Raw genomic sequence first — 24,766 nt, 5'->3', positions numbered from 1 at the left:
TGAATTATAGATATCTATTTTACAACGAGTCCACTCAACGTCACCTCCTCACTTGGGAAGGATATTGTTCTTCGGTGCACTGTAAGTGGAGAAAGGGAGCCTCCAGATGTGGAATGGCTGAGGGATGGAGTAACTTTGGCCTATGCCGACACTAACCAGATCCAGGTGCCAGAAGATGATGACAAATGGCTGGTCATCAGTGAACTGAGGTAAGTGGAACTCTTAACACCAGAGTTGGGTCAGTCATCCTGGTGAAAATCTGGTGATGAGTGAATAGAGGCCATCTTTGTGGTTAAGCAACCTGTCATTCTTCTAAAACACTCTGCATGTCTAATAATAAACTGCCATTCTTGGAATTTGGAAGAACCTTCATTACATTAAAAATAATCTATGTGTGTTTATAGACTGCTCTTTTTTGGCAACAATTAACATAGGCATATCGTTTTAGGGGTTCACTTGGTGTTTGAGAAATTATATAGGATGCCATTGATACTTGATCTGACATTGATACTAAACATGCCAATACTAGTTGCCTAGCTGTCATACTAAGCCTTTTTGCTTCTGCATTTTCAGTCGATTAAGGACTTCAGTCGATTAAGGGCTTTACTCATCTAAATATCTGTACCATGTCAGTGACACAGAAGACAATGAAACCATTAGGCCAATGCAAAAGCTAGGTAAATAGCATCTTCATAATTTGGCCAGAAATGGAAACTTCTGATCTCATGGCTTTAATACTATTTGAGGCACAGACACACAGCCAATAAAGTCAAAACTCCTGATTAGCATATTTACTTTGTTCAATGACTCTAAAATAATCAAAGCTAGTGGAGCACATGGCTGTCAAGCAGCTAGCATTTTTAAAATGCCGGAACGACTGCCTGTGTTTTGATCTCCAATCAGGCTTCCTTTAAACCACTGGTCTCCAAACTGTGGCGCGGATGTGGCCTTTATCTGTTTCGTAGTGCAGTATTCCACCAAGTGCCACCAATGATGGGCATGATTCCCCCTTCAGACAACATCAATGGGGCCATATTCTTCCCATTGATACCAACAATGGAGCACTATACTTCCCATTAATAGGGCATTGATGCAGCGACATTTTCTACTCCCACTGGCTACAGTCTTGTCCAGTAAACTGGCCCTTTGCTTAGAAAGTTTGGAGACCCCTGCTTTAAAGTGTTTCTAAACCCAAAAAACTAAATTTAATATATGGCAGCTCTTCAGGCTTTAGATGTGAGGGCTGCAATAGTTTCTTTCTTTGTAGGCTTTTTTTTCCTTTATTTTCACCTTGTGATCCTGCCAGTAACACACTTTCTGTCCTAGGGTGACAACACTTATATGGACTGTTCCTGGATTAGAAGTGTTGTCACCCTAGGACAGAAAGTATGTTAGTACTACAGAATACCTCTCCCTTTCCCCATCTCCATTACATAGATATCTTTTAAACCCTGCTTATATACAGTAAATCAAAATCAGATAACCACAACCATATCAACTTTAAAAAAAACAAAAAAAACAAGAAGGCTATGGGTAATTTAAGGATATCTATTTAAATATATAAAAACATGTGAAAATCATCTTTGAAGTCTTTTTATTTCCTGGGTGAAAAGGTCGAGTATCAGAAATATCATTCAATATCTTGTTAGGGCAACTATCCTAGTGACTGGCACATAGCATGCTATAAATATCAACCTGACCAGTCACCACGATTAGCTGTATGTTATGTGGAAATTCTATAATCTGGAACTGGAATGCAAGTATTAACATATCTAAGCGTGGGGAATTTCAGTTCTGTAAACATAAATGGTTTGAGTAAGATGTTGGGACTTGGATTTCAGAGAAAGAAAAGGACACGAGGTCAGAGCAGAATGTGGAAGGAAAATTAAGTAAGCCTATGTGAAGCAATGGGAATAGCTGAGTCTGGGCTGGTCCTGCCATACACTTTTGACCCTATCATTCCGTTCTATTCATATGCCTAAACCCGAACTGTTCAGCTTTTATATTTCCTTCCACGTTGATGGTCATACAACCCAAGCACAACAATATTACTGTACTCCCAAGCTGCACTGCAGATATGTCTGTGCTAGCACACTCCATGTTTTTATTGTCTTAGGCCCCTCACATGGAGTGGACTCTGTTTGGATCAGCAGGGGATCTGCTCACAGATCTGCTGCTGATTGGAACAGAGTGGGCGGATGACAGGTCCATGTCCGCTGAGTTTATGCAGAGTGGACATGGACAGAGACTTCTCTGCCCTATGGGTGCTCGGGCAGGGTCATCTTAATAGCATCATGGGCCCCTGGGCAAAGTAATGCACTGGGGCCCCTACCATCCTGCCCCAATTTACGCACTCACTCTCAAGAATGAAAGTATAAATAGTTGATACAATTAAACATATATGTATTAGTATTTTCAACAAAATTGATTTTAAACAATAAGAAAACATGCCATAAATCAAAGACCAATCACCACAAAGGGCACAGTATGGGGTGGGGGGGGGTTAAGGGGGAACACTACTGGGATCAGGAGGGCACAGTACAGGTTTTGGGACAATGCTCAGGCCATCCCAGGACAGATTAGTAAAAAGCATGACTGTCCCGGAAAACTTGGGAAAGTTGGCAAGTATGATGTAATGCAAGATTATCATGGGGCTCTCATGAACTTGGGGCCCCTGAGCAGTGCCCAGGGGTGCCCATGCATTAAGACAGCCCTGTGGTCAGGTCGAAATGGACTCTTCTGTCCATTTACGCCCTACTGCCCTCTGACCCGATCCACCTAGATGGAGGGGACGGATCCCTTTGCATTTTTTTAATGGACTGGATCTGATTGCAGGTAGGTGTAAACAGACAAAAGTCAGTTTACACCCGCTGGTCCTTAGGGATACACAGGCAATCTAATCAGGTCCAGCAATCTAATCAGGCAATCTGATCAGATGGTCTATGTATCCCTATGGATCCCTTGTGTCCGTTTACACCTGCCTACCTTCAATCCAATCCGGTCTGCTAAAATGAAACAGAAGCTGATCTGTCCCCCTCTGTCTAGGCAGATCGGAGGGCAGTCAGGTGTAAATGGAATCCATTTACATCCAACTCCATCCAGTGAGCTCTGTCCGTGTTTGCTCTGCATAAACTGAGTGGACATGGACCTGTGATCTGCCCACTGTGCTCTGATCAGCAGGGGATATGTACGTGGATCTGCTGATCTGAATGGAATCTGCCCCATGTGAAAGGGGCCTTAATATGGTCAGAGGTTTGACTATCACTTTGATGTACCGTGGGCTTCCATGGTCAGATAATCCTGTGACTTTATTGGATGTAGCATGGCTCTCATTAAGACCCAAAGTCACCAACTACTACCTCCTTCCAAAATCAACTACTGTTCATGTGCAAACACTTATTCATTTTGAAAATATATCTTTTTTTACCCACCCTTTAAGACCTCAAAAGGGGGTTTCACCTCAAAAGGGGGACCAACATCTAGCATATATGGACTTCCAAGTTCCAGAGGACCCTTGTGAAACTGATCCCACATTGATCCAGCCATACCAGCAAAGTCTCTAGCAACAAAATTTTTGGAGAAATTGGTCTGATTTGAATATTGCTTTATGAAAAAGTTCCAGTTTTCCTAAGATGAAAGATTAAATAAAATTATAAAATCACACATTTCTTAATGAAACCTTTTCCAGGCTGTAAATCCTTGAGACTAAGCACCACAATGCAAATAATGGAACTCCAGATGTCTTCATGTACTGTTTGACAGCAAAGTCAGCCTCTCAGGACTCCCCAAACTCTCTGATATGCACATCTTGACTTTCTCTTAAAAAGTCAAAGATTGTTCTGCTCCCTCTTTTTTCTGAAAATCTGTTGTTTTTTCAAAGTCAAGGTTGACCTCCACATTAAACAGTGGGGATGGATGAATCCCCCTGCTGGGCTATAGTATTCTAACAGCCCAAAGTGGAGGCTGTCAGAATGACCATCTAATTGTAGGTAGCTTCCATTCATGAAAAATTTTCAGTTCAATTATCAACTTTTGCTGAATGGAGCTGGTAGGGTCACCCACTAAGAGAATTTTGGCCAGTTCATCAGGAACTGGCCAAAATACACCCAGTGTATGGCCAGAGGTGTGGGGTCCTCCCCTACATCCGGGTCCCCATCAGTTCCCACTTGCATCAGGGTTCCCATTAGAGTCTCCTTTAAAGCAGGGTCTCCATCAGAGTCCCCTCTTACATTAGGGTCACTATCAGAATCCCTTTTATATCAGGGTCCTTATGAGATTCCCCCTTACATCAGGATCCGCACCAGAGTCACACTTATAGCAGGGTCCCCATCAGAGTCCCCTTTATATTAGGTCAAAGCAGAGATCATAGGCAGCCTCAGTTGACCTGAATCCTCAATCTCTGCATATTGAGAATATGTCACTGAGCCTAGCCATGGGCTGGATAAAATCTTTTAGCGGGCTGGATGTGGACCATGGGCCATAGTTTGGAAACACCAGCTTTAGAGAGTTTATAGTGCAAAAAGGGGTACGTTAAAACTCCCCCTATTTCTGTTGATAGACTTATTGGCTGCTTGCCACCACTCTAATTGCCTTTGTAATCCTCCTATTGTGATTGTTTTTTTTCATAAAACTGATTGTCACTGTTTTCTTTCCTAAAATGTATAAAGAATTCTGAATTTATTGAAATTTTATTTTTATGAGCAGTTTACTGCATTTAAAATTTTTTGTACAGTAATCATACTATAATAGGCTTCTATCAGTGGCAACCCTCTCCCATAAAAGTAGCAAAGTCTCTGAGTGCATTTGGTTCTTCTCTTCTTGCTCGCGTCCCTGGTTGGCCCTCATATTCTTTTATTGTTAGTTTAAGAGCTAAACTACATTTGCAATTTTAATCTCACGATTCAGAGATTTTTGGTAATGACCTCATCTGCAGCACATTGAGTTCCATGTGTTGTTAATTAAATGTTTGCTAAAAACAGGTTTAATCTCTCAGTAGTGAGAGATTAATAACTCTTCTAGTTTTGCCTTTATGCTAAATGACCTGCTATATACGGGCATCATGTTGTAGTGTCACTCTTTATTTTTGTTACTGCTTTTTTTTCTTGTTTTTTTTAAATAAGCTCCCTCTTTTAATGTGCCGGTTGATTTTTAGGGCAGCACTTCACAGACAATGCTCCTCTGTATTAGCCTAATCTCCAAGTAAATTGGGGTTTCATGTGTTTGCAAAGAGCACATGAAAACCGTAGAGCGCCATTTTTCAGCAGTGATAAAGTTTCATGTCTGTGTGGTCACTGACCTTTTCAGACTACCCTCTTCTAGTCTCTATACTGATTCCTCCATTGTATTATAAAAAAAAAAATCTATGTTTATATAACACATTTTCATTTTATTGAAGCTATTTAATTTGTTCTTTTTCAGCATTCACTCTCTTTCGCTGTCAGACGCAGGCTGGTATCAATGTTCTGTCTCTGATGAGGAAAATACAGTGCTGTCTGATGCAGCATTTTTGCAACTAGAAGGTAAGATAGGACCTGGGGTCTGTTTAAAGTACAATAAAAGGCTCCTGTACGACAGTCTAAACAAGAGCCAAATCCAGTTACTCTGTGATGCACAAGCCTTAAAATGTGAGCAAATAATTTCCTTTACCTCCCTTGACTGAGCCAAATTCTTCTTCATGTCCTTTTATGTCTTACATGCTCACCCTTCCAGACACTGCTACCCACATTGGGAGGGTTTTAGAATCAAAGGGAGTTCTGCCAATCATGAAAGCAGTTGGTGGGAATAGGGGTGGCCAGATGCCAATTGGCAAACTGCAGGTTTGTGAGCGGTGACAATGCTGAAAACTATCCCCATAACATTTTTTTCATCCTACTGTAGTACAAGACACAGCCTACATGAAATATTAATCTCTGCTCTGAATTCAAGAGCAGTGCAGCATTGTTGCCACTTCATTACCAGAATCAACAGTTGTTTTTGGGAATTTGCAGGAGGCGAATAGAAAACTGTTAGAGCACATGTACTTCCAGTTATGGGTTCAGCACATATTATATTTTCAATGGGATAACCATACTTTTACTTTAATCTGAAGCCAGTGGACCCAACACTGGGCCTAATATATGACAGTGTCTTAAATTGGAGGTAGACCCATCAATCTACCAGTTTCCCAAAACAGTTACATTGAAGACATGCCATGAATGATAACTGTCACAGTTGCCTGTGCTGTCAACTGAACTGAATGAATTTGGTGGATCAAATGTGCAGCATGGCAACTGCAGATCAAATAAAGGCTAAGATGGCAGCTTCCTTGGTTGTAAAAGGATAATGAAAGTTTAGTTTCACTTTAAGGAAGAACTGACTATTGTATTTCCCTAATCTGCTGAACACACGTTAGCCTGTATGGGTTAGTGTACCACAACACACCACAGCAGTGTGAATCTAGCCTTAGGAAGAGCCTGGAAACATGAAAAGGCTATTCTGTTTGGTTAACCTGGTGGGTTCAATTGTCTATTTTACTCAAACAGTATTACTTCTTGTAATGCCACTACAGATAGTTTGCATGTATTCTCCAATAATAAGTGTTGGACTGCTAGGCAAAGCTTGTACTGTATTAAAAACACACGCATTATAAAAAAGATTCCTATGCACTGAAAAAAATTTGAGTCTTCAATTGAACTTTAACTTGATGCGAAATCAAGGACACAGGAAAAGAAGAGAAATCTTTCTATGGGGATACTTGTTCTGGTGACAATTGTATAAGAGGGGATTTCCCATAATTTGGAAAAGTTTCCTTCTACTTCCTGTTGTGGCCACTGGGTGGGAAGAGAGGAGAACTCTCCGGTACAAAAAAACCTGATAGGGATATTAACCATTTCCCAATCTATTACATTGAATACATAGAGGAGGTGCAACTGTATATGTAATATTTGACTATACTTGTTTTAATGTTACATTTAAAGTAACATTGGATGTTTTATACGTGATGCTGGATGGGACTACAACTGCACTTCATTTTATGAATTTTAGAGAATGATCATAACTATCTCTTGATCTCTTAAAAAATCATCTGAATAAAGTGATGTAATGCTTTACTATGTTTGTACTGAATTTTGTTGTAAAATTGGCTGTCCTGCAACTCTTAGGCCTCATGAACACTGGGCGTTTAGTCCCAGTGCGCGAGGCTCTGGTGTTTAGGGTGAGTGGTATGAATATTTAGGGCACCCTAAATATCCTATTTAATGACCTTTGAATAGTATCGGCTATGTTTTGTATTGAGATAGAAAGAGCTTAGGTAATAGAAAGAGAGACTGATTGGGAAATAATAGTCTGAAGAAATAAATTTTAATTTATATGGTCTTTAGTTAATGATGTTATCCAACTACAGCATTTACATTGTTTTAAAAATGAGATATTTGTTTTAAAGAATTATGTGTCTGTGTAATAATATTATCACAATTTGTTTCAATCAGGTTTACCGATCTTCAGTGATGAACCAGAAGACATGCATTTCTACTCCGATCTCCACTTTAATCTGAGCTGTGATGCTCATGGACCTCCTGACCCTGTACGGGTAATATGGCTGCAGGATGGTGTGCCCCTGAACTCCTTGGCTGATGAGCTGGCACTTACACCTTCATTGCTTCAAGTAAGAGGTAAGAAGCCTGAAAAACAAGTCTGATCATAGGTGTAATAAAATGAGGTGGACAGAAATTCAAAGTCTATCTAGTTGTGCATAGGAGTAATACAGTCTTGCATTGGGTTACTAACTGACTACTGTAGAAAGCTTGGAGTTGAATGAAATGCATATTTGGACAATGTAATTTTATTAAATATGCAAGCTTTTAGGACCCAGTTGGTTCATATCATCAGGCTTCATACAATTCTGAAAATTATTCTGAAACTCACATATTTAGACAGTGAGTTCTCTTCCCTTTTTAAGTGCATGTGCATGAATATGTAGTTTATGGAACCCTTTTCAGAATTGAAGCTCGAGGAATGGATCTGTGAAGAGTTCACAGGTTCACAAAAGGAAGTTTGTTTTTACTTGGGTGGGTTGCAGACTGTCTGAAAGCCTCCGAAGGGATGCAGAGAGCTCAGCATGTTCCTTGTTTAGCAAAGGTGATAACCCTTGGAAGGGCAAAGGTGCAGGGTCTAAGGAACTACCTGGTCTTCACCAGAGCTCCTGATGGTGGAGATGTGATTGGCTTCTTATGACTCCCAGGTTGCGGCCATCTGACTTATCCAAACAATCAGGCTACTGGAGACAAAGTATGATTAGGTAGGGACCAGTCTTTTGAAAGCACAGGGATTCGCAGAACACAGGCAGCAGTAGAAGGGGTCACTGGGACAGGGTACAATTTGGAGTGAACGGGGTCACACTGGAGGCAGGTTGCTGTGCACTGAATCACAAGGTGGCACTGGAAGCAGGTTAGAATGCACTTGAACACACAAAGTCAAGGAGAACAGGCTGGGATGCTGTGAGTCACAGGAGGTCACTGAAATCAGGTTGCAAACAGAACTGCACAGGGTCCCACTAGAGTAAATTTTAAGCAGGGGCACATGAGATCACTGAAGCAGGGAGCAAAGTGGAGTGCACAGAACCACAGAGGAGCTTGAAGGACACAGAGAACATTGGAGGCCACTGGAGGCACACGGGAGCTGGGTACAGGCTGAATAGACCTTTGGAACACTGGAGGTCACCAAGATAACACTAGGAGGATCTGAGAAGTCACTTGGAAACACAGGGAGTTTGGCTGCAAGTGTATGAATGAGTTGCTCGAAAGCTAGCCCTTTAGGACAGCACCCTACTGTGAATAGCTTTGGTGCTGGTGTAAGCAGGAAGCAATCGGTCATACACAGAGGGTAAGACCTGGCGCTGGAGCATGGAACAAGAGTGTGAGAGAACCCAGTGGGTCCTTGCATTTCTAATAACTTAAGTTAGCCAATAAACAATATCACTCAAACTCCAAACTTTCTGGTTGTGTATAGAAAATAATATGAGTACTTTAAGCTTTAGGATCATAACAAATATTTTCCATTTTAAGAAAACAGTGAAATAATGGATTTATTTTTGGTGATAGTGTTGAAGATTCTCTGAGTATTCACAAAGCATGAAAGTCGATAGTGTGTTAAGGTCTGATAGCTTGCCATCATTCCATTTAGCCTTGCAGGAACATGTCATGCCATTTAAATAGACAATAGCAAACTAATTAGTGATCTCACATACACTGGCTTACAACAGATTTGCTTCAAGCAACGTATTGTCAAGAGGAACTGTGAGCGCTCAACAATTGTGTTATTGTTACGTATGTGGAAAGGAAATGTTGTTTTAACATGTCTTAATTATTATGATATATATTTGAGGTTATAAAGTCATTTCCCCTGCTACGTCTGCAATTTTTTACTGTAAGGTAACAAACACACATCAAATGCTTTGGTTACTGACAATGAAATCTTTATTTTTTAAATATGCACATTCTACAGAATTTCTTGTTATTTCAGTATATTCCAGTATGAGTCATTACTTAGAGTAGAGCTCCAGCTTTCTCTATAGTTTAGGGTAGATTTGGTAAGATTAGGACTGCCAGGTCTTTACAGCTTGCATGGGTGTGCCAAGCCATAGGGCTGCCAGACATCTTTCAATAAGCAGGCTTCTAACTATATTGTACACAAAATTAAAATCTAGGATTAACCACCAATCTGGAGTCTTCTTGCAATGTATATTCCAAGCCCACTTTTGACAGACCCTTTATTGCAAAAAATAATGATTCCTTTATTGCAAAATTATATCTGGACCAATCCCTAGGAGTGTTGCTCTCATCATTTTATTCTCTAAAAGTTTATTCTCCCAGGGGCCCCTTTGGGGCTCTTCCAAGTAATAGAGAGCTCACACACTATGGCAAATATTTGATTTATTTAGATTTATTTAGATTCCTGGTTTAAAATTCTTGGTTTTTACTGCCATCTGTGCAACAGGAATGTTTCTCTCCAGTACAGATGAAATTTGAGAGATTTAGATGGAGGAAAAAGTGACCCATGTAATCCCAAATAGTGGCTGGATGTAAGTGGATGTGTATCTGCCTACCTCCGGTTAGGTCAGTAAAATGCAAACTAATTGAGTTCAGCCAGACATATCTGAACAGATCCAAATGTGTGCAGATACAGTAAATTTAAAAAGTATTCATACCCCTTGAAATTTTCCACATTTTGTCATGTTACAAACAAAAATGTAAATGTATTTTCTTGGGATTTTATGTGATAGACCAACACAAAGTGGCACATAATTGTGAAGTGGAAGAAAAATGATAAATGGTTTTCAACATTATTTACAAATAAACATCTGAAAAGTGTGGCGTGCATTTGTATTCAGCTTCCCCAAGAGTCAATACTTTATACAACCCCCTTTCACTGCAATTACAGCTGCAATTCTTTTTGGGGATGTCTCTACCAGCTTTGTACATCTAGGGAGTGAAATGTTTGCTCATTCTTCTTTGCAAAATAGCTCAAGCTCTGTCAGATTGGATGGAGAGCATCTGTGAACAGCAATTTTAAAGTCTTGCCACAGATTCTCAATTGGATTTAGGTCTGGACTTTGATTGGCCCATTCTAACAAATAAATATGCTTTGATCTAAACCATTCAATTCTATCTCTGGCTGTATGTTTCGGGTCGTTGCCCTGCTGGAAGGTGAACCTCCACCCCAGTCTCAAGTCTTTTGCAGACTCTAACAGGTTTTCTTCTAAGATTGCCCTGTATTTGGCTCCATCCATCTTCCCATCAACTCTGACCAGTTTTTCTGTCCCTGCTGAAAAAAAGCATCCCCACAACATGATGCTGCCACCACTATGTTTCACGGTGGGGATGGTATGCTCAGGATGATGTGCAGTGTTAGTTTTCTGCCACAGATAGTGTTTTGCTTTTAAGCCAAAAAGTTCAATTTTGGTCTCATCTGACCAGAGCACCTTCTTCCACATGTTTGCTGTGTCCCCCACATTGCTTCTTGCAAAATGCAAATGGGACTCCTTATGGCTTTCTTTCAATAATGGCTTTCTTCTTGCCACTCTTCCATAAAGGCCAGATTTGTGAACTAATTATTGTACTGTGAACAGATTCTCCCACCTGAGCTGTGGATCTCTGCAGCTCCTCCAGAGTTACCATGGGCCTCTTGGCTGCTTCTCTGATTAATGATCTCCTTGTCTGGCCTGTCAGTTTAGGTGGATGGCATTGGCCTTGTCTTGGTAGGTTTGCAGTTGTGCCATACTCTTTCCATTTTCAGATGATGGATTGAACAGTGTTCCGTGAGATGTTCAAAGCTTGGGATATTTTTTTACAACCTAACCCTGCTTTAAACTTCTCCACAACTTTATCCCTGACCTGCTTGGTGTGTTTCTTGATCTTCATGACAAAATATGGAAAATTTCAAGGGGTATGAATACTTTTTTCAAGGCACTGTATTGGTGGATTCACAACCACTTACATCTGGCCACTCATAAAGATACATTGCAGTCTGTTTTGGATTGGTGTAATCACAGGTCAGATATGGACTACTACCCATGTAAAATAGACTTTAGAAAGATTTTATTGCTTCCTGATCTTGTAAAGGGGCAATAGTGAGTGGAAGTATCCCCAGTGGGGACAACAATAACCTGACAGAGGTTTTGACCCTTCTCAATTGTCAATGGCTTTGGGTTTATGTTGATGGCCAAATGTGCCTGGCCAAATTGAGATAATTCACACCTTAATAATAGGTGTATGTGACCTGTAGTAGTCCTCCTTCTAAGCTGCTTCAACCTGCTTCAAACTGCTTTTGCATATCAGTTGACAGTTCTGACATAAACAAAAGGTCATTCTTAAAGGGAGACGCAGATTTGGTTGATTGGTGAATTCACCTACACTCTGCTCTCTCCTTCTATCAGCATTCTGCTGTCAGTATTGATTGGATCCTACTGGAGATCCACCCACTCCAAGCCTACATGCTGCAGTACAGGTGATCGCAGGAGGCTGATATCAAGGCAAATCCATGTATTTACTCTAGTTTCACCTAATATGCCTCTACATTTGTGGTTATGACCTTATACAACTTCATTCATATGTGGTTTTATATATGCTTGAAGTTCAGCTTTAAAGTATTTTTTAGTTTTGGATATAGTAGGCTGAGTACACACTTATAAAGAAGAAAAATTTGATGCTTTCGATAGTCGATTCTGACTGTTCGGACAAAAGAAAAACTAAGGTGCAAGATAGAAAATTTTTATCGTATGTGAACACAACGTTCGATTTTCATTCAATGTGTACAGTAATCGTACAGAAATAATGGAACAGAGAAAATTGTACATGATCAGAAGCAAAGAATGACCTAGAAGAAAAGGGCAATATAGAAATCATACACAATAAAAAGTTAACACCATTATCAGGTACATCATAATATGCACCTTTGTGGAAAATCAGATTATCTCATTTTCTCATAGTTTGTACCCAATCTAGCCCCTGTTAGATTTTTTTTTATCTGTATCCCATTAGGGAGATTTTCCCTTTAGGGCTTGTGAGTTTAGGAGCTTTTAGCATTTTTTTTGCCAAAGCCCCTGAACTCAACTCAGTAAAAGCCTGTATGTCACACATAGGCTTTTACCAGAGTATAGGAGCAGCAGAATTAAGGGGCAGGTAAACGTCCCTCTGCTGAATGCAGAAGAATTGCGTTCAGGAGAGGAACGTTTTGGCCAAAAAATGCCAAAAGTGGCAAAAACACTTGTAAACGCACCTAAGCACTAGCAGATTATTTTTTTATATGTCAAGTACTCTGGTCAATGAAATGAATAAGCGTATGAGCACAGATAAATAGTACTGCAATTACTTGCATTTTTGCCACATTTAGCTTTTTTGCCACATTTAGCATTTTTCTGCTGCCAGTAGACTTAACGTTTCTGGCAGTTCCAGTGTACATATATAGCCTTACTCTCCAAAGAAAGGGAAGTCCTCTCTCTGACAGTTGTCACTGAAACAAGTATCCTTTTAAGAAGATTTCCTTTCTGTTCCTATTCTGGTGACAACGTAAAATTTCATCTTTTCCCTCACGTAAAGTTCTAGTAGCAGTGATTACTAGGACAAAGAAGGCACTTTCCTAATCTATCCAAAACTATTTGGCTTTGAATATAATTGAAAGCTTATATTCATCTTTTCACATTTTCTGTCTGTGATCCATTTGTCTTGCACTCTTCATGTTCTCAGATATAAATCCTGCACTTGTATTTGGCTCCAAGTCTCCAAAATTAGTGAATTGATCCTTTATTGTGCACTATAATACCTGTTCCAGTAAAAAAGGCTCCTACCTGTTATGGCTTTTAGGACTTCAGAAGTCATGGGCTCCCACTTGGGTTATTTTCAAGTCTGTCACTGCCTTGATTGCCTCTTTAGATTTTTCTATATCTATGTTATTTTCCTTATGCATAACGTACTTAAAAGAATGATATAATTTCTACTTGGGTTTGTAAGTGCCAGATCTAGCGCAGGTAAAGACAAGAACAGCCAAAGAGATTGCAATAATGGAGTTCCCCTGAGTTCTATGAAGGCTTTGCATTACTCAACTCTCCTTTTTCACCCTAAGTTGAAAAAGTTCTATTTCATTTCAGTAATACATGAAACATTATCCCCTAAGTGCCCTGACAGAGGCCTGTGGAAAGGGTCCATAAGACTTCAACAACACAGAAGGCAGAATCATTTTGGCAGATTCTTTGAGCATCTTAGTGATGTAATACTCTGGTTAACATTGATCAGCTGGAATTATCTAACTGACTGAGGCCATCACTTTCCTGGGGGATTTACTAAATCATGACCTGCTGGCAGTCATTCTACAGGGCTGAGATCTAGAGAGATGCTAACAATTAGGATGGTCAGGGAGGACAGGAGAGCGAGCCTTTTATTCTCCTCTCTTGTTACTTCTTCCATGTCGTGACTGCCTTCCAGGGACTTTTCCATCTTATCCTATTCTTAGAGCTCGTATTTCTTTGACTGTTTTTTTGGGGAAATTCACGATTTCCACTGACATCTGTCTCCAGGGAATAAGAAAAGCAGAAAAAAAGCAGAAAATCTGCAGAGCTGGCAAGTTGGTGGGAGTGAAAACCCAAAATGTAAACCAAAAGCACATTGTCTGTACAGAGGATGAGACACGTTAATGTACTCTAAATCTTTTTATTTACTGGGACTTTACCTTGTTTGTTATGGTGATGAGCAGTTTGTACCATTAACAAGAACGCCTGAGTCTTTCCAGAGTTTATTAATAAATGCAATGTTTACTGGGACAGACCATTGTCTAACAAGCAACCAGCAAATAATTACAAATACGCAAATTCTTGTTCCAAGGAAGAACAATGGAGCAGTAATTAATAGCAGCCATTTAGAAATCAGCTTTTGATTTTTTATGAATTTGCTAAAAACTGCATTACTAATTGGTATGATTGTCTGTATGTATGAGGTAATAAGACAACAACAAAACAAATGCCGTCTGTGCAGTACAAAAGATTAAAGCTGAACTCCAGAAATTATTTGCACTGTATACTTACATTACCACTTCAGTGGGCACTCTCTTGGCACCACTCAGAGAATGCCCCTTTTTTTTAGGATAAGTTCACCTTTTAGAAAAAAAAAAAGAGCTCTGTCTCCTGTAGTCCTGTCTGCCACCGACAGGACAGAGCTCCCTTGAGAGCCAATCCCGTTTGCAGAACCAGCCATATTCTTTGTGAGGAGACCCCATGGGAGCAGGCTGTATCCATTGAGTGGGGATCCCCCATGAGTGATAACAGCGCCAGGGAATAAGGATCAATCGGACCTGATCTGACCAGACCTATCTGGATGACATCTGGATGACCAGAGGCTACTACTATTTATGCGCATTTGAATTGCGTATCTGGTGAGTGCGCAATCTCATTATTTATCACCAAGATCCACGGTCCATATCACTGGACACCCTGAGATCATCTGAAATCTCATCAGCACTTCTTCTCTCTGGACTTTTAATGGAGTCAACACCCTTTAGCACCTTTGACCACCATCTAGTGGCCTCTGTATTTGCACCTTGTCACTTCATATATGCATTAGTGTCATTGTTGAGTTTAGTAGCGCTGCACCCCCTCTTTGTATACATTTATTGTTTTTGTCTGCAAGAGCCTGTAAATCATTGCACCAGCAGTCAGCAGATTGCTGGTGCCATTCAGATCTCCTGCAAAGCTGTCAGAATAATGAACTACCACGGCGCTTCATTGAGGACTGCAAGCTGACAACTGCTAAGGCTGTCTGGGCCAGGAGTCTCTTATTCACAGATAAATGTTTTTTTTTTTTTATTTGACAGCTAGCGATGGGGGAGAAGATCCTCACTACTTGTCAAAACGGGGATCGGGGGGGAGTGGGGGCCGGTCTGATCGTAGCATGTTACATCCTGAATATGGGTGTAACATGTAACATGTTGAGAAAGGTGAACTTATCCTTTAAATGACTACAAGGCATCCTGTGATTGGGCGAGGAGGAGATCGTGATGTCATCTCCCCTCCTCTCCACTTTGTCCACTCAGAGGATTAAAAATAATGAAAAAATACAAGGCATTCTATTAGTGCCTGTTCACATATATGCAGATTGGATGCGGTTTGAACTGTGAAATAACATTGCTTCCTATGGTGCCTGTTCATATATGTCCTGTGCACTGGCAGTGTGGATTCAGTGTGGATTCAGTGCAGATTGAAAAAGAGTCATGTCTGATTTCTGAGCAGTGTGGTTCAGTTCAGGTGCAGATTACAGGCTATTGACTTCTGTGGGAACTGTTTCTGAACTGCACATGTCATCAGTTATGAACAGGTTAAAATCCTGACCTGAACCTGAACTAAACTTGTCCTGAAGCTAATGTAAACCTGGCCTGAACTGCTGAATAACTGCTGTATCAATTAGTTGTGAAACCTGAGCTTCAATCCTCACCAAACATGTGTGCGTCAGCAGTTAATGTGCCTGGTGAGCATCCCCTGTGGTCAGTGTGCAGTGGAGCAGCTGCTTGCATAGAACCCCGAAGATAGTAGTTATTACTGTAGTAGCCCTGAATACTATAGTGATTTCTCACTTCCCAACGATCCATCAGGTATGAGTAAAACATATTTACATTGTATAGTGTCTTGGAAATTCGCTTTAACGAATTTCTCCTTACCGTGAGTACTCGCAGTTGGATGCGCAGAAATCCCCCATAAAGCTGTGCGAATCTCGCTTACCACGACTGCAGCCAAACTACACGATTCCTGCCCATCCAAATACTTTGGTTCTGTTGAATTTGTGGGTGATTGGAGCTCCGTTACCCCAGAATGATCACACGACACTCTAAGGCTGGTTGCAACTCACATAAGGGCCGGCTTTAGGCTCAGCTCTCTGTTTTTATTAAAAATACACACATGCCCCCCACATGAATAAAGTCAAACCCTCCCACCGAACAATACAATGGGGATTGCCTATACAGAGGATATACATTCCAATTGGAGCATAGCCTTTGCTATTATCTATCACTGGTCCTCCCCCATGAGTCTTCTGAGGTCAGCAGACTTCCTCCCCTTCCCCCCTATGAGCCATCTGAGGTCATATTTCCTGTCCTACTAGCTTCTATTGGTATGTAAAATTCTCTGCACAAGCACTCCCTAAAAATATCAGTCTGTAGATTAAGAAGTCACCATCAACGATGTACTCCGATTCTTTCCTTAAAGAATGGACTGACATCCTCACTCAATGCTCCATGAACCTCATGAAACTCATCTTATATGAAGAAAAATCATTAGTTGAAGTGAATCAGAATATAACACGACTGAAGGAATTGGTTGCACAATATCGTTCCCTCACTACATATGAAGACCTCAACCAGGAACTCATGTCTAATATTAAAAATCTTGAGATGGAAATAATGGAAATGAAGAGGTCAAAATATCTACAGGACCTGAAGGATTATGAGGAAGGTACTGTGTATTTAAATGAAAATAGAAAGTTTCCACAGTCTATACTGAAAAAAAGACCAGGATCATCATTAGACAAAAGGGTTCATTTCAGCTCACCTGAGGCCTCAGATATTCAATCTGAATTCTTGGATACAGCTGAGTTAAGGTCTCCCAACCCTTTTAGGAGTTCAGTGGAATCATTTTCCAGATCCACCGAGACAGCATCCCCAAATAATGTCCAAGCAACAACTACAAAAAGGAAAAAAAGGACAAGACAGGAGAGGGCATGTCGACAAAACAGGGTACAGATAATATCCGGAACGCACAAAGAAGACCAAGGAATATGTACTAGTAATGTTGTTAATCTATCATCTGCACCATTGTCTGATCATGAACTCTCCCTTTGGTCTAAAGGACTATCTTTTGCTCCGACTCACCAGTTTAATGTCTTTTCCACTTTGTTAGATATCAATCAGTTTGTTAGAACCCTCATGCTGAGGAAACATTTCAGTAACGAACCGATCAATACGGGCATTGTACCACATACTGTGCAATCTGAAAATCGTTAATCCTTTTCTTTTGAAGACTTATTCATGGTTTTGGTCTTGGTCAGCCTTCAATCTGAGACTGGTATGGGTCAATGTGGGAAATAGTAAAGCTCAGTCACTATTGGCGATAAAATAGTGAGGTTGTAGACTCGTTTCAAAACATCTTAGAGACAGAACTAAATAAACTGAAAGAGTCTTCCAGACTGCAAAACCGTTCTAACAAATAATTTAAGTAAGTAGGAATTTTTGGCTTTGAAGAATCTGAAAACTAGAACTGAAATCATTTTTCGCCAGGCAGACAAAGGGGGTTCTGCAGTAGTCCTTGACATGAATAGCTACAGATTGGAGGATCTTAGGCAGTTAAATGACGAAAACACATAACATGTACTCAATATTAACCCCACCTCCTTTTTCGAACAGAAGATGCGGCATCTTCTGGATGAAGGAAAAATGATGGACTTTTGATGGCTGAGAATCCAATCACTCCCATCTTCCATCACCTCCCAAAAATACACAACATACCTCTATCCAGGGACATCCTTTAGAGGCAGAGACCCTACTGGAAAGGCTTAGAGAATAGGTTGATGAACATTTTCAACCCTTAGTTACTCATCTACCAGGATATTTGAGGGACACTGGTCATCTCCTAGCACATACACGTGAGATAGAGTGAACTGTAGATGTTAACGCATTGTATTTGAGTACACCACATCAGTTAGCCTTGTTAGCTATCACACATCATTTGACACATTATAGCAACTATAGTTTGCAACTATGTGAGTTTTTATGCATGACACTGGAATTTTTGCTCAAACACATTTTTTTAATGTTCAACTAAATATTACATCCAATGCCAATGGGCATCAATGGGAGCCAAGTTCTCCCCCTCACTAGCAAACTTGCATATGGAATGTTGAGAGGAGACATTTTTATTCTCCCATAATAATGTGTATAGATCGCTATAGATCACTTCGTACTGTTGTTTCATTGACAATCTGATTCTGGTGTGGACGGGTACAGCTTTGGAGATGGAAGAATTTATTGCATATCTAAATAACAATCATCTTAATTTGGAATTTACCTATAACCATTATCCGAAAATTATTGATTATTTAGATTTGACTCTAACAGGACATGTGGAGACTGGTAATGTTACTACTAAAACCCTTAGAAAACAATGTGCGGGTAACTCTCTACTACTTGCCGCCAGCTGTCACCTGATCCACACCATTAAAGCATTACCTATAGGTGAATTTGTCAGGGTGAAAAGAAATTGCTCCACGCATTCTGATTTCCTTAGGGAATGTGACATAGTTTCAGATAGATTAAAGGAGCAGGGTATAGTGAGCATTTGGTAGATCAGGGGAAGACTGCAGCCCTAGAGAAAGATCAGGACAATCTGATCAACAAATGTTTAAAGACCTACATATCCAATAAATCTAGATCAAACCAAAAGGTTCTTTTCTAACTACATATTCCGTGAAGTATAATCAGATTGTCAATATTGTTAAAAGATGTTTACTGATCTTATATGCTGACAAGGCTTTATATGATATTCTAAATCATTGCTGTAACTTTTACTGAAGAAGGGCCCCTTCTCTGGGTGCCTTATTATCACCTAGCTTATTTTGTTCGAGAGCCTCTTGCCAACATAGTGAATGGTTGAGAACTAAGGGTTCTTATCCGTGTAGTGCCAATATGTTCAGACAATGCAAAAGACATAGGAAAAGCACCACAATCAACCTTTTTTTGCACTGGGATAATATATCCTTTGAAAGGCTACTCCAATTGGAACTCTAAAAATGGTTGTTTATATCTTGGAATATAGTGCCTGTTGTCCTCAATACATGGGGTGCACTATTCACCCACTACGTGTTAGAATATCAGAACACTATAATGACACCAACAACTTACAGTACATGCCAAAAATATCTCTAATGTCACTAAACATTTTAGGGAGGAACATGGTGGAAACCTTGACTCTTTTTCCTTTTTTCAGTCTCGAACAGATAAGAAAGCCTATAAGAGGGGGTGATGTATATCGCATACAGCTCCAGAGCAAGGTGTAGTGGATCCACACGCTTAACACCAGGGCCCTCTCTGGCTTCAACAATAGGATCCATCCTATTATCTTTACATCTAGGATCCATCCTATTGTCAACCATTCATGCCAACCATCTTTTGAAATAATTAACGAAAAATGTTTTTTACATGTTCTAATATATTTTTCCAAAGGTTGTCTAGTCTGCATATTTGTGATGTATACATCTTTGATGAGAATAAGGATATTGTACAGTCTGTAAGGTCAATGATTAATGCTTAAGATCAGTATTTTATTGAGGGTTAGGGACTGATGTGAATGTACAATATATATGTACCTTGGGCCATAGACAATCCAGCATACGGTTATGCCTGTATACTTGTGTCAGTGACGAAACTGGTCACGAAAATGGTGAATGCTTTTATATGTTTTTACATAATAAATCAGTTGATGTTTTTTCTGTATGGAAGCTCCCCTCTTCTTTTTTCCTCTTGAGTGAATGAAAGATACTATTGCCTAGAAAAGTCTGAGATAGTAGGACTATGGCACTGTAGAGTGTTACTCCCAGAGCAATGTGCTTTTTAGCTGGATTATGATCTGACAGCATATCGCTCTGGTGAGTTCATTCAATTCATTTGGTGGTGGAACAGCACAGTTTAGTGGTGTTAAGAAGACCTAAGAAGTTTATTTTGTGCTGGTGGACTGTATTTTTAAAAATTATTTTGCACTTTAGTTGGATATTATTGCACCTTATGTGAGTTGTTATTACTTTGCACAATGTAATGGGATGTTATATGATACTGATATTTTGTTATATGTGTATATATTGCACTTTATTTGTATTTGCATTTTAATTTGCCTTATTGATATATGATATAGTAGGGCATGTTAGATGGTACTAGGGATTTTTTTCTGCATATACTTGAATAGTAGAGATAACTGAATAGCATTTGCACTTTATACTAGTGAATGTTTACCACACTTTTTATATGGTTTGAGTGCAGGGAATCCCTGGAGTATATTATAGACTCAGTTGCACATTTTTGTATGGAGGTAAGTGATTGGTTGCATTGTTGGATGTGGTTTTAGAGAAGGTCAGCGCTGTTCCATAATTTGACAGAGGTAGAGGTGCCTACAGTAAACTTACCTAATATTTAATGTCCTGAGTGCCCTTGAAACCAAGGCACTTAATTTTCAAATGGCAGCTTCCACCTCCAAAGTCTTTACCATGACACTTTCCCTTCTTTATCTTGCATCTCTTAGTGAATGCTCTGAGCCCCTATATCCAACAAACGCAGTAGTAATCTCCTATCATGTTTAGGAAGATCATTTAATAAATGTGCAGGAACCTATACAAAGTTTGTGGACACCCCGTTGAAATGATTGAGTTCAGGTATACAAAACCAGGTCCTCAAACACATGATTTGATGAGTTTCGTGTGGAGAAACTCAATTGGCCTGCACATATCCCTAACCTCAACGCTGCTGTACACCTTTGGAATGAACTGTAATGCTGAATGAGAGCCAAGTCTTCTCATCCAACATCAATACGTGACTTCACAAGTGTTCTTTTGGCTGAATGAGCACAAACTCACACAGACACATGGCAAAATATAGTGGAAAGCCTTCCCAGAAGAATGGAGACTGTTATATATAAAAGTTGGACCAACTCCATATTAATGTCAATGATTTTGGAATGGGATGTGCATCCAAATCATATAGGTGTGATAGTCAGGTGTCCTCAAAGGTTTGCTCAAATAGTGTAACTGGATGTGGGTCACCAGATGACAAAAGCTGGAGATCTATATTAAATTTATTATCTTACCACCACAAATTGTTCTGGCCAGTGTCAGCCCTTTTAATGGCAGACAGACCAACAATATTATATAAGAGTGTAGGTAAAGGGATGCTGGGAGTTCTCCTCTTTCTGTGACGTAACTGATCTGACCTCAAGGCAGCTGTGTTGTTGTCTTCTTTGCTCGGCCTCGGGAAGGGAGGAGGGTAAACCAAGGTCTAATCAATTCAAGATGCTCCAGTTTCTCGTTGACACATCTGGCAGAAAGCAGAGAATCTGGTGCCCAGCTGATGGGAGGATTGTGTCTCAGTTACTGGGATTGTATGTTACGAGCCCTATGTCCAGTACAGGTGATAAGATGGGTGTGAGTGATGCCGGCCTCCCTTCCCTTTGTGCCTTCCCTCTGCCTCTTGCCTTTCTGTATCTCTTCTCTCCATCACTCTGCACTCCCTGCATCCATCTTCAGTCATTGTCTGATCCACATTCCTCTCTCTGTGGTATTTTCCCTTTTCTCAATCTCACGCTCTTCGGGCAAAGTTATTATTAAAAGCATTTCCTCCCAGCTAAAAATACATACAGACAATTGTTGTTTATTATGAAAAAAGTAAAAACACTCACATTAACTTGAAATATTCCACATGGCAATAATTAATGTAACAATGCATAAGACAGACAATATGCACATACCACAACAGCACTATAGTGACAGATTTATTTATGGAGGAGCTCCTGACAAATATGAAAAAACTTATTTAATACAGTTATGTATTAAAAATGATTAAGTGTATTTTTTTTTTTTTAAAAGAGGATGTCTAAATTGTTTTTTATTACCGGGTTCCATTCCCCATGGGATAAAGTCTCATTTTGTATGTGTTGTGGAATGCTAGCTTTGTGGTCAGACAGAACAAACTCCCCCCTCCCCATGGCCATCAGACACCGCAGCTGGCAAGGAGATGGCTGCCTTGGCAGTGGGCACTAATTTTTAACCTCCCTAGCGGTATTCCCGAGTGTAGCTTGGGGTAAAGTTTTTAGTACCAAAAGCGGTAACCCCGAGCTACACTCGGGCATACCATGCAGCGTTGCTCTGGGATCCCTGCAGCGCTTCCCTTGTCCTTCGCTCCCACGATGCATCCTCTGTAGCGTCCCCGGCCATCTCCTCCGGCCGACGCCGGCATCCGTGTTCCGGTCCCTGTGACGTCGGGACGTACGGACGCCGGAACCGGCGGCAAATTTGAAATTTTTTTAAAAATGTCATTTTTTAAAAAATGATTATTACATAGTAAAACATTGCTGTTTCAAAACATTTCACATACATTTTGTCCCTACTGCTTTGCCTGTCCCCTGTCTGCATTTTGACTGTTCTTTCTGCCTGGAAACTTAGAAAAGTCCATGGCATCCAAAAAGCGTCCCTTTTTGTCAAAAGCGGTTTTAGACCGGCTAGAGAACAGCGATAGTAAATCAGAACTGAGAAGCAGAATTGAGTGATAATGATTCGTGGGGAAATTCGTCATCAGACACTGAAAATGATTTTGCGACTTTGCTCAGTAATGTGCGAACTTGGCGCTATATTTAAAATTTCATTGTTTTTGGTTTGATTATATTATTTAATTAAATGTATTATTATATTATTATTTTTTATGATTATTTATTCAATTATAATTTTGATTTTGTGTTTCAAGTTTTAGCATATCCGGAATGTTTACTAGACTCTTGTTCGGACAGATTTCAGTGAGTTATTCCTAAATTACATCCTACAATAAAAAAAAAAAATATTTCCATGCAAAAAAAATGGTATTGCTTTCAGCACCAAAAATCTGAAATAATCATACCGCCAGGGAGGTTAAGCTCCAAAAATTTGCTCAAAACAAGCGCCTGCAAGAGGAATGCAGTGGGAGAGTGAGCATGTCAGCCTCCTGTCCTTCATTCCTCTTGCCATGCTTGTCTCAGGCATGTGCTTGGAGCCAGTGTTAAGCGCTAGCTATCAAAGCAGCCATCTCCTTGTTAGCTGAGTTGTTGGATAGCTATGGGAGGAGAGGAAGTCCTATCTGACCACATAGCTAGCCATCCACAGCACATAGAAATTTGGTACAACGTGCTACAAAATATAAAAAATAAAACAATATTTTTGACTTTTTGCTATTAAACATGTCCAGTAAAAAAAAGTTAAAAATCAAATTTCGTCATAACTTTAGGCCAAAATGTATTCTGCTCCATGTCTTTGCTAAAGAACATCCCAATACATGTAAAGTAATTGGTTTACGTGAACGTTATAGCGTTTACAAATGGCGGTATAGATACTGGAATTTTTTTTTTTACATGTAATGGCAGCAATCAGCGACTTATAGCAAGACTGCAGAACTGTGGCGGACATTCTGACACTGGGGGGAACTGATTTGGTGTCACTGACATCCCCAGTGACACCAATACAGTGATCAGTGCTAATAAAAAGCACTGACACTGTACTAATGGCACTGGGCAGGAAGAGGTTAACATGTGGGTCAATCAAAGGGTTAACTGTGTGCTGTGTATGTTTTACTACGTGTTCTGTGTGTGTGTGCTTCAATGTAAGCACACTACTTTGTATGGCTCTGTATGCTATGCAGAGCCATACAAAGCAGTGTGCAGGAGCTGACAGTGGAGAGATCTGTGTTGTTTATAGACATGTTTCTCCCCTGTCGGAGAAACTGGGCGAGTAATCACTGGCTGGGACCCGGTGTTTGACAGTCGAGTCTGCGAATGGTGGCGAGCACCTCCTACCCGGAACTGCAAAATCATGTGTGTATATATACAGTATATATATGTGTGATTTTGTACATCTGTGCCACCCTGTAGCAGTATTTCTGCTATAGGGCGACGCAGAACCGGTTAAATTACACAGAGGCGGACTCTATTTACTAAATAGGTGAATTCTGAAGGCAATTGGTTCCACTAGATTTTAGTTAGGGGTATCAGATTAAAGGGGGCTGAATACAAATGCACACCACACTTTTCAGATATAATTTGTATTATTTTATTTATTTGTAAAATAATTTAAAAAGGGAAGTAAAAATAAAAACCTAAAATAATTTGTTAATTTGTCAGTTTGTGAGGGCATCTCTTGTGCAAAGCCCTCTTCAAATCACCCCACAGATTTTCGATCAAATTCAGGTCTGGGCTCTGGCTGGGCCGTCTCAAAACTTTAATCTTCTGCTGGTGAAGCCATTCCTTTGTTGATTAGAATGTATGCTTTGGGTCGTTGTCATGCTGAAAGATGAAGTTCCTCTTCATGTTCAGATTTCTAGTAGAAGCCTGAAGGTTTTGTGCCAATATTGACTGGTATTTGGAACTGTTCATAATTCCCTCTACCTTGACTAAGGCCCCAGTTCCAGCTGAAGAAAAACAGCTCCAAAGCATGATGCTGCCACCACCATGCTTCACTGTGGATATGGTGTTCTTTTG

The 24,766-nt window shown here is 40.1% G+C and overlaps 1 protein-coding gene across 2 annotated transcripts in view; it reads left to right on the top strand.

Annotated features, from left to right (window-relative positions):
- The window catches only part of AXL (AXL receptor tyrosine kinase), a 128,487-nt gene that overhangs the window by 30,212 nt on the left and 73,509 nt on the right, over positions 1–24,766 (top strand). For both annotated transcript variants that reach the window (XM_089684266.1, XM_089684265.1), the window contains exons 2-4: positions 11–209; positions 5,419–5,519; positions 7,467–7,649. In XM_089684266.1, coding sequence (XP_089540392.1) covers positions 11–209; positions 5,419–5,519; positions 7,467–7,649 — 483 coding nt within the window. The remainder of the gene's footprint in view (positions 1–10; positions 210–5,418; positions 5,520–7,466; positions 7,650–24,766) is intronic.

This window comes from Staurois parvus, unplaced genomic scaffold (assembly GCF_062004578.1).
Source record: "Staurois parvus isolate SC_StPar_1 unplaced genomic scaffold, SC_StPar_1.0 ptg000340l, whole genome shotgun sequence".
Classification (NCBI taxonomy): Eukaryota; Metazoa; Chordata; class Amphibia; order Anura; family Ranidae; genus Staurois; species Staurois parvus.
The sequence above is the reverse complement of the archived record's forward strand: the minus strand, read 5'-3'. Positions and strand labels throughout refer to the sequence as shown.